This window comes from Hydra viridissima, unplaced genomic scaffold (genome assembly GCF_058129835.1).
Source record: "Hydra viridissima isolate aposymbiotic clone 2 unplaced genomic scaffold, HvirCarnegie_v1 scaffold_14, whole genome shotgun sequence".
NCBI lineage: Eukaryota > Metazoa > Cnidaria > Hydrozoa > Anthoathecata > Hydridae > Hydra > Hydra viridissima.
Genome location: NW_028324313.1, coordinates 613,570 through 625,182, shown reverse-complemented (window position 1 = coordinate 625,182; position 11,613 = coordinate 613,570). Strand labels below are relative to the sequence as shown.

General features: G+C 31.2%; 2 protein-coding genes across 2 annotated transcripts; both read right to left on the bottom strand.

The window, feature by feature from the left end:
* Positions 1-6,108: 6,108 nt before the first annotated feature.
* Positions 6,109-6,951, bottom strand: LOC149878670 (uncharacterized). The gene has a single exon (XM_090072038.1). It carries the CDS (start codon positions 6,949-6,951, stop codon positions 6,109-6,111), a length of 843 nt encoding a protein of 280 aa, XP_089928164.1.
* Positions 6,952-7,460: 509 nt separating this feature from the next.
* Positions 7,461-7,937, bottom strand: LOC149878669 (uncharacterized). Its single transcript, XM_090072037.1, has one exon. It carries the CDS (start codon positions 7,935-7,937, stop codon positions 7,461-7,463), a length of 477 nt encoding a protein of 158 aa, XP_089928163.1.
* Between the last annotated feature and the right edge of the window lie 3,676 nt (positions 7,938-11,613).

Below are 11,613 nucleotides of genomic sequence, written 5' to 3'. Positions count from 1 at the left end.
AAAGTTTGTTAATATTAAAGAGAAAGTAAAGAGCATAGAGAAAGAAAAAAAGAAAAGAAATGTAAACAAAGTACAAGATTAAAAGAAAAAACGTAGAAAAAAATATATGTAAAAATCAAAAGAAAAAATTGCAAATACAATTTAACCACAATAAAAATGGAAAAAGTAAAACAATAACGAATCGAAAAACATTCATTGAAAGAAACAATCATTCGAAAAAAGAAAATAATAAAAAAATATAATAATGGCTTGCTTGAAAGCAAAGAATTTTTTTTTTTAATTTTATTAATTTTCTGTGCGTTTTTGTATATTGTCTTGTATGTTTGTCTATTGTTTGTATTTTCCGTCGTGTATTCAAATTCAAATTTATTTTAATATTCGTTATTCTTATTTTCATTAATTATTTTTCATTATAATAGTTGCTATATGTCATTGTTTACTTTTACGTTTTATAAGTTTTAACTGTTTGTAACTGTCTAACTTTGTTTATGTAGCTATTGTATTTATAAAGACAAGTGACTTATATATAATTATTATTATTGTTATCATTATTATTAATATTATTTTTATTATTTAAACCATTATTATTTTAATCATTTTCATTAGGTGTTTACTTAATATTAGTATATTTACTATTTGTAAACAACCTTGAAATGTATCTATTTCAGAAATATATATTACATTCCTAATTATGTCGGATAATCCAGAACCCGAATCTTTTTCTGTTACAAAAACCACCAAACGTTCACAATCAATTGTATGGGATCATTTCACAGTTGATGAGCATGACAAAACCAAGGCCATATGCCAGCATTGTCCAAAGCACAAGAACAAGTATGCTTACAATAAAGGTGGGACAACAAATCTAATGAACCATTTAAATTCTCAACACAAAAGCAAATTACTTGGGGACAGAGAACCAAAGCAACGACGTTTAGATGATATGATAATGACACCAATCGTTTATTCTCCAGATCTATTCAATGAATACTTAGTTAGCTGGATTGTCAAGAATGATCAATCATTTAATGAGGTAGAGTCCAGCCACTTTCGTAAACTACTCACTCTACTGAAACCAAATTTGTCAATCATGAGTGCGCGCCAATTAAAAAGCCAGATAATGGACACTTACAACACCAAAAAACAATTGCTAAAGACCCTTTTTTTGAATCTTGACTCAAAGGTTTCATTCACCACTGACTGCTGGACATAACCCAACAACATTGCTTTTATGGGCATAACGGCTCATTACATTGACAAAGACTGGAACCTACATGCCAAAACTCTTGATTTCAAATCCTTGCCTGATTCCCATTCAGGTTCAAATTTATCTAATGCATTCTTGTCAGTTTTGATTGAATTCGGTCTTACAAGCAAAGGAATGGGCATTACCTTAGATAATGCTTCCAATAATAATTCATTTATGGATATTTTAAATTCCAAGTACGAAATTAAAACCACCTTTGAGCATATTCGGTGTTTTGCTCATGTGCTGAATTTGGGCGCGCAAGCAGGTTTGGATGTTTTGAAAGATGATCTTGTAAAACTTAGAACAGGAATTAAAAAAATCCGATCCAGTCCTCAATCATATTCTAGGTTCAAAGGTTTCCAGCAATCAAATTGCACCTTAAAACCAATACTTGATGTCCCTACAAGATGGAACTCAACAGCTGATATGCTTAAACGAGCAATGGAATTAAAAGTTGGTTTCATTGCGTATTTTTGCGATTTTGACTCAACTGCAAACAATCCAGACTGTTGTCTATCAATTTCAGCAGATGTTTGGAACAGGTTTGAAACAATTGTTTTGTATCTTGAACCATTCAAGGAATTTACCCAGCTCATTAGTGGTGATTCATATTCCACATTGTCTTTGGTGGTTCCTCTCTTCAATATTCTTTTGGATCACATTACTGAATGGATGACCACAAAAACCAACCCTGAAGATAATCTACACCGCTCTACAGTTGCAGCGCTCGCAAAAATGTCAAAATATTATAATTTGACTAGTGACTGCTTTACTATCTGCACTGTCCTGGACCCAAGATTTGGTATTGAATATTACAAAAATGATAAGGGCGCAAACAGCGAGTCGTATACAAAGATTATGGACACAGTCAATTGTGAATATCAAATCAATTATGCCCCAAGCAATGGTACAACTGCTACAAGCATTCAAAACGTTTCAAAATATACCCCGTTCAAATCGCGTGTTTCATCAAACCCATGTAATGAGTTTGAAAACTATTGAAATGATACAAGTAAGATAGATGGCGGCAATAATAGCAACATATTACTTTGGTGGAAATCTCGATCTGACAAATATCCAAACCTATCCAGAATGGCCAGAGATTACCTGGCCATTCCTGCTACATCTGTATCATCAGAAAGGCTCTTCTCATTAGGAAAAAATCTTATTACTGACAAAAGAAATCTTCTCTCTGCAGATACCATTCAAGCTTGCCAGTGCTTGAAGTCTTGGTTGGATTAAAAAGAATAAAAGAAGCTGTAATGTGTGAGAAATAGTAACAAATGCTGCAATATGAATAAAATTTATAGATTCAGATAACTAAAATTAATAAATGAAATAAGTTAAATAACGTTCAAATATACATCAAATCTTGGAAAGATTTGAATTTGATCTAAATTCAAAATAGGAAGATTTGAATTTGGCCATTTCAAACATTTGACGCATATTTGATCAAACTATTTGAATTTGTGCCGAACACTAGTTTTCGGATTATTTTTAAACAAAAGAGCTAGCATAATTAAGAATTTCACTAAATTTTAAGTTTTATTTTAAAGAAAAGTTTTAAATTGAAAATATTTGTAAAAGAGAAATATGTCTTTTTTGTTAAAAAAAACTGTAAAATGCCAAGACCTCAAGCATCTCGTTTTATTGTTCCAGATAATACATTATCTTAAAAAGAAAATGAACCTAACTCATTAATGAGTTAGGTTCATTTTCTTATTAAGATACAATATTATCACATTAGATCGTCTTTTATCAGACCTAATGGCTAAGATCAAGTGTAGCTGGTCTAGACCGGTGTGCTTATATTAAACTAATGCTTTTCTTTTTTTTTTTCTCGCCCGCTATTCAAAAGGGAAGCAAACTCAGGGTCGACGTGCTTCTGGGTTTTCCCCTGGAGAGGAATAAGCAGTTTGCAAGGCAGTTGCTGCAGGACTTAAAACACTACAATACCTCGTCTTTTATTAGATGAAAGTTCGGTCGCAAACAAGGCTTTAACTATTAATGAAGTCCTTAAACTAGTCATGTTAACTTATCTAGTTTGAATAAATTAAAAAAAAAAGAGATAAAATTAAAAAAATGATTATAACGAACTTTTATCTTAGAAGTACTCAAAGAACGTGATTTAAAAACTTATTTTAGGTCTTTACAATTGTTGCATAATTATGCGCTATTCAATTAAATACGCAAATTTGCGCTTTTTACTTTTTTAGTTTACGTACATAAAATACGATTCAACCATAAATTATGGTTTAACTTATTACCAAGCTAGAATTTTAGCATATGAATATAGTAATGCTTTCAAAAAATGTCCTGAGCTATGGGGCCGAAATAAAATTGCTGGCACTGAATGGATGAAAGGATTTATGATAAGACACAAAAAGCTTTCTCTGTGCAAGCCAGAAAATACAATATTCTATCAAGAGCAACAAGTATGGATTTCAACTCAACTTAGAAAGAGTACCCTGTAAGTCAAAATATTTTCCAGAACGGATATTTAAAATAGACGAAACAAGTGTCATGACTGATGTGTAGGCACCAAATGTCATAGCTCAGCGTGGTCAAAAGCAAGTTGGTCAAAATGTCTCAGCTGAAAGAGGGCAGCTTGTAACTATGTGTGCTATTATTAATGCAGTTGGAAACACTATACCACCAGCTTTTACTTATCCTAGAGCAAGATTTCAAGAGCATATGCTAATAAGAGGACCTAATGTTTGTGTTGGATTTGCTAACAACCCTAGTAGTGGATGGATGACAGGAGAACTTTTTATACGAGTGCTCAAACATTTAAAGTTCCATTCAAAGTGCAATAAAGAAAACAAGATTTTTTTATTACTAGATAACCACGAAAGCCATTGTACTATTAGTGCAATCAACTTTTGCAGAGAAAATGAAATTGTTTTACTTACATTCCCACCACATTGTACACATGGACTTCAACCTCTTGATGTTTCAGTATTGGGTCCTTTTAAACAAAAGCTTTCTGTATCTCAAAATGACTGGTTGTTAAATCACCCAGGAAGAACTATAACAATTCAGGATTTAGCCAGTATAATAACCCCTGCATATAATAGCTCATTTACACCAAATAATATTACTGCAGGGTTCAAAAAAGGTGGTATTTTTCCTTTTTCAAGAAATGCATTCACAGATGAAGATTTCGACTGTTTAGAAGTAACAAACCAAAGCCTTAATTACATCTCTTATCAATCTAGTAGTAATGACAATAATAAAAAAGCTACATAGATTTTAAAATTTTAAATGTTAGTGATCATTCTATAGTAAAACCTTTGAAGCTGCTGTGCCGAATAATGAGTCACTTAATGCATATAAAAACTCAACTGATGAGCAGTAACAGCCATCTGCAACAGTTTTTTCTCCTGAAATGATTAAACAATACGCAAAAGCACCTCCGAGAAAGAAAACATCGAGAGGCAGAAAAAAAGGAAGATCAAGAATTTTAACAGACACATCAGAAAGACCACCAAAAACAGAATCTTGAACTTACACAAAGCAGAAAATATTTAACAAGCTTATCAACCCCCCAGAAAAATTAACTACTGCAACAGTCTCTAGCTCTACCTGTGTGCACAATAAAAGTAATTCTTGTTTGAAAAATAAAACAAGTTTAAATTTTAAAGACAAGCCTGTTGTATACACAGAAAAATTGAAAACAGAAACATTAAATCATGCAGATTTTTGTTTAGTCCAATGTGCTTCAACAGTTAACAATGCAACGTTAGCTTTTGTTTGCAGAATTGAAGAAATAAATAGAAACATTTTGGTTGTTAATTTGTTGAATAAAAAAGTAGGATTAAATATATTTTACTTTCCTGATATACAAAATAAGTGGTCGGAGCCAATTGCAGAAGTCTTAGCTAAACTTCCTATGCCAAACAATGCAGGAAGCATTTCAAGAGGTTCTGGTATAATATTCAAATTTGATTTTTCTACATTTAAACTTGGTTGAATGTTATGAATTCTCTCAATTTGAACAAAAAGAAAAATTTTATGTTAATCTACAGTGTCCGACAAAAAAAAAAGCTTAGGTAAACTCTCAAAAAATTACAACAAAAAAAAATGACAATCAAATATTCTTTACAATATATACATATATTTAATACTATTTCAGGAAGAAATAATTCATTTCAATAGTGTATCTTTAATATTCTAGAAATATCTTTGGGCAAACTACAACCACATGTTTACGTCATTTTATTATTTGTCAATTAGAGCTTAACATGTCGAATTCCGGACAAATTTTTAGCGAGTTGTGAAAAAAAAAATTTATTGTGAGCGAAAACGTAATCTGATCCGAAGGTGATCAAGATTAATACCGATTGCGTATTATATTATATTTTGAAGATCAACACCGCATTTGTTACTTTTTAATCAACATACAAAACAATATTTTTACCCTATTTATACAATTTTTAATCGGTTAAAAAAAGATAAATTGGTTTTTTAATAATCATTATAAATGTGCTATATATGGCACACTCATGGTAATTTGTCACACAAAAGCACCCAGACACCACAACCACGCATAATTATAGGATCGGCATGTCCAAGTTACAAAAATAATTTTAACGTAAATTTCTTCTGATCATTCCCCCCCTTTTTGATAGACTCCAGTCTATCACACCTTTTTAATTATCGAACTCCAGAAGACACAATCTTGTAATTGGTCGTATAAATTCTTTTTCGCCAATTTTAACTTTTACAACTCTTACAAGTCCATCTTTTCCTTCTAACACTTCTGAAATTCTACCGAGCGGCCAATTTCCTCTAGCTGTATCCAGAGAAATGACTAATACAAAGTGATCTATTTTCATTTTTCGGCCTTCTTGATTCCATTAATACCGCTTTGATAAAGAGGGAAGCCATTCTCGTAACCATCTTTTCCAAAAGTGACGTAATAATTCTTGCACTCGACGCCAACTTGTTTTAGGATGATAATTTTTTGATTGACTTGAGTCAAAAGCGAATTGTTCTCCCACTTGTCCAGTTAAAAAATGATTAGGAGTCAATGGAACATCATCTTTTATATCCGCACTCTGATACGTTAATGGGCGGGAGTTCAGTAATCTCTTCGCACCTGTAAAGCCCGTATGGAGTTCTTCATCAGTAGTATCGGCCTTTTCAAGTATTCCAGATACTGCACATTTTGCAGCCTTGATCATTGTTTCGAACACACCACAAAGATGAGGTCCTAGTGGAGCGTTAAAGTACCACTTGATTCCTTTATCAGCTGTAGAGTTGGTAATTTTATTCTTATCTAAGTCATTGACAAGTTCTTTTAGTTCACGAGATCCACCAACAAAATTTGTTCCATTGTCCGTCAAAACTTCCCCTGGTAATCCTCTTCTATTCACCATTCGAAAAAAGGCATTAAGGAATGAATTTGTATCTAAATTATAAGCTATCTCGAGATGTACTGCCCGTGATAGCAAACAGGTAGACAAGCATAAATATCTTTTTTGTCGTGTCCTCCCTCTACCTTGTATAGTTAGAAATGGCCCAGCAAAATCAATGCCAATTCTTGAAAACGCACGTAGTGGTTCCTTTAAGCGAATTGCTGGCAGAGGGGCCATCAGTTGTTGAACAGGTTTACATTTTCTTCTTCTACATTGGATACTTAACATCGTAAGGCAAATATTAAGCATTTTGTAATCGACTACAAGAGCGTAATAAGCCATCTTCATCAATTTATGGACTTAAAGATATAATTTTGCTTGATACTGATATTGTTTTTCCTTTTTTAAGGTTGTTTTATTCTTCTTTGAAGCTTTCCTGTTGAGCGTTAACAATAATTTCCTTTTCGCTTTCATGATATTCATCAGCTGTTATATCACCTATCGTACGCAAATCAATTTTACACCGAGAGATATTTATAAATCGATACATCCATCCGTTTACTCTGACAAGTTTTTCCCAACATGAGAATCGATTTATATCAAGAAATTGATTTACTACTTCGGAATGCAAAATTCATTAACACAGCGTTTTTCTTTACTTCAATTGAAGCTTCTTGTGTGATTTCAACGTGATTCTGAGGCCGTTTTTCCTCTAAAGAATTCAGGAAACTTGGTCCATGCCACCATAAATTATTGTTTTTTAACTCATTCACTGATGATCCTCGAGATAATAAGTCGCTTATATTAGTTTTTGTAGGTATGTACCTCCATTATTTTAGTTCAGTCTTTGATTAAATGAGTTCGACACGATTAGCAAAAAATGGTTTCAACTTTCGACTGTGATTCTTTATCCACCATAAAACGTTAAGACTATCACACCATATAGTTACGTATTTAATTTCAAGCTTCAAGGCCTTAACGATTTTCTCTGTAAGTCGTAAACCGAGAACAGCTCCAAGTAACTCAAGTCTTGGTATACTGATAGATTGCAATGGACTTACTCGGGCCTTTGACATTTTGACTACACGGGTCACTTCTACTGTGTCATACAAACGTTGTTGATAAGCAACAGCACCGTATACTTTACAAGACGCATCCGCAAAAACGTGTATGGATCGATTTATAACTGTTGAAGTCGTTTGTAAACATCTAGGAATGTTTATCATAGAAAGATCTTTTCGTTCTTGAAACAATTGATCAACATTTTTCAAAATCCAATCCGGAATTCGATCTTCCCGCTCAATTCCGTCAATCCACAACTCTTGCATAATTATTATTTATTCGAATGATGTACGGTGATAAAAAACCCAATGGATCGAACAAAGTTGCCTTTTTTTTTTTTACCAAAAATCTTTTTTGTACCGCATTTTCTTCGGTTTTTTCGACGGAATGAAAAGTAAATAAACCAGGTTTTGTTTTTCAGACAATTCCAAGCGTTTTTCATGGCAGGTAATTCTCCAGAATCTAAATTTATATGCTCTGCATGATCATTTTCGGGTGTTACCTTAAGAACTTTGACCAAGTTTGAAAGCCATTTTCATGCAAACATTCCTGCTAAGCTCCATAGTAGAGTAAGTTCTTTCTATAATTGAATCCCTGTTTTTTTCATCAACCACAGAAATTATTGTATTGTCCATGCAAGTTGCTTCAAGAACAGCTTCAGAAGCTAAAGGAAATGTTTGTGCATACTTTCTTGCGTGTTCTTGTGTTACTAATTGAGCCATGAAAGGTCTCTTGCATGTCTATCTAAGCTTTTTTTTTGTCGGACACTGAATTAAAATGGAGAAATCAAGAGATATTGTGTTGATCACTTAAGTGGTACATATGACTAACCGTTGGTTGCCTACAGCTTAGGGTTTGGAACTGAAAGTGCCAAGATGAATTTATTGTAGCGGATTAACCATAGCATTTAATCCTTAAACGAAAAATAATTCATGACAACAGGTATAACCTAAGGATTAAGTTCAGTGATTAAGAATCCAGTATTGGTTTGGATGCAACTTTCAAGTGTGATTATCCTTTTTAGTATTATAAATTTAGTTAGTTGTAATTATGTTAAATAGTTGTAAAGTTGTAGATATTTGTAAAGTATGTAAGATGCATAAAAATATGTTTTTTTTTGTTTTAATATATAAATTTTTTACATTTCATGTGTGACCAATCGTTTTTAATACAATATGATCACCCTAAACTTCTTTTTACTACATATCACATCAATAATAAACATACAATAATTTTGTTCAACTTTTCAAGTGAAATACTTCACTGTGCGTTCTATTATTCGAAGTCTTCGTTATGATAAAATAAAAACTAGGTTGTGAATAATTTGAAAAGTTAACTTTTAGATAAAAAAAAAAAAAAAATCATTATTCAAGATGGCGAGTAACAGGGATTTGTTGTATAATTTTGTACTTTCAACTTCAGTTTAGAGCACTTTCCAAAAGATCCTACATGTCGTTGAATTTGTGTTACCAAGTACACATCAGTGTTCACTAAATAGTTTAAGTAATATGCTTTTATCCTCCTAGGACAAAAAGTTTTATAGATTTTTTACAAAATTATTTCATTTCTATAGGAGTTCTATAAAAATAATTGAGTTCTATAAAATTTCTATAGACAAAGTTTCTTGAAGTCTATAGAAATTCAAAATATTAAATTTCTAGACTTCAAGAAATTTCGTTTATAGAATTGATCAAATATTAGATCATAGAGATATTCTGCAAAAGAACACGTGTCTTGAGAAAGTAACGTCTATTGAGTTTTTGCTAAAGAAAGACTAAAATTATATATAGTGACAATATAAAGATTACTTTATATTGTGGATTTTTATATAAAAAGTTATTGTAACATATAATGGTTGATTTAAAGTTTGATATAGCTGCACTATTATTTATTTAAAAAGGTAAAGTTAGCCATATTTATATATATCATATATATATCATATATATATCATATATGTATTATATATATATATATATATAATATATATAGGTGATTCTCCAGAAAGGTAGCAATATACTGTCACCACTAGTTTTTTCTTTCAAGTTAATACTATTTTTATTTTTAACGGGTACAAATAATAAATTTACAGCTCATACAATGTTAAACTAATCTAACCCAATCCAAAATAGTAATTTCAGTGAATAAATTATGTTCCACAGACTGTGACAAGTCACGTCCGTGCAATGTCACCACCCAGACCTTTTGCTAATCCCAAGTAGTTTAATCTTTGATAGAAGTGCTTTACTTTTTTTTAATGCATAATAATTAAATTGATTAAATAAATAATTAAAAATACATTAAAATTAGAGTTGACATATTATTTTCCTTAAAAACATATTTTTAAAGTAACTTTTATGCGATTGAACCTCGTGTCACCAGCTCAAGTGTCACGCCTGTAGATAAAGTTGTTAACATCAAAAAAAAGCTGCAGGATGAAGCAGTAGTGCTCTCTGTTGCTGTCCTAGCTGAAATACCAGACATTTTTATTAAAGAGTAAAATTGAAGGAAGGTTTGGTGGAGTTATTTTGTGTTAATAAGCGTTGAAGCTTTAAAAGTTTATGTAGTAAACTTCTCACGTTTTAATGCGACTGTCCTTTTTTTCCAAAATTCTTTGTTAAGAACTGGAAATCAGTGAAAAAATGTCAGTTCCTTTCATGTATCTATTAGAACAACCAAACGCAGTTCATGAATTCACTATTTTAATGTTAACTTTTAAAATGTCATATAGGAAGATAAACTTTTAGCCCGAATTAGAAATGGCTTCCGAGCTTCACTTTTCAGATCGAAGTTAGACATCTACTATATATAATATATGATTGTTTTTTTGTTCTTTGTATTTCTTAACGCTTGTTAAAACCAGGTAAATATTTTCAGCGGTTTGAATTTATGGTTTTAAAACTATCATTAAAAAGTTTCCAAATTGAGTTAAAAGCAGCGTCGTTTTTAACGGAAAAATGGAATATTCAAATGTGAATTAGAGTACTTTTTCTTTTGTCAAAAATAAAAATGAATACCATTTTTTTCCGTTTCACACAAAGATCTTCCAAAAAAAAAAAAGGGGGGGGGGGGTGCGAAACCAGACTAGCGCCAAAATATTTTGTTTTTAGAAAAACAAAAAACAATATTAAATGCACAAAATCATGAAAATGTCTTTATAAACTGTGCTATCATCAAGTATGAACCTTTCACAACAATTAATAAGTATGCAAAACGCAAGCTAAAAACAAACGAGCTGATACGAATTGGTTCAGATCTATAAAGAAAATAATTATATAAAGAAAATAATTACGTCAAATACCTAAATACAACAAACTATTTAAAATTTTGATGAGTATTGCTTTTGTTTATTAAAATAGTGTTTAGCATTGTTTGAAATAAGACATTGTTTTAGTGTTCGGCAAAATCAAATATACGTCAAACCTTTAAAGATTTGAATTTGAACTGTTCTTTGAGGGGATAGATTTGAATTTGATTTGACAAATATCTGGAGGATTTGGATTTGATTTTCAAATATTCACTTTGTTCTCAATTTTTGCGTTTGAAAAAAAAACGCCAAATTTTACAGGCCCGCAAACATATATATCACTTTATTCCGGGGTCTTTGCAGTGGTTTCCGGAATGGCGGTCGCCTTTCAATAACGGAAAAAAAAAAAAAAAAAAAAGAGTTTTTAATTAAAGTTTGTTAATATTAAAGAGAAAGTAAAGAGCATAGAGAAAGAAAAAAAGAAAAGAAATGTAAACAAAGTACAAGATTAAAAGAAAAAACGTAGAAAAAAATATATGTAAAAATCAAAAGAAAAAATTGCAAATACAATTTAACCACAATAAAAATGGAAAAAGTAAAACAATAACGAATCGAAAAACATTCATTGAAAGAAACAATCATTCGAAAAAAGAAAATAATAAAAAAATATAATAATGGCTTGCTTGAAAGCAAAGAAT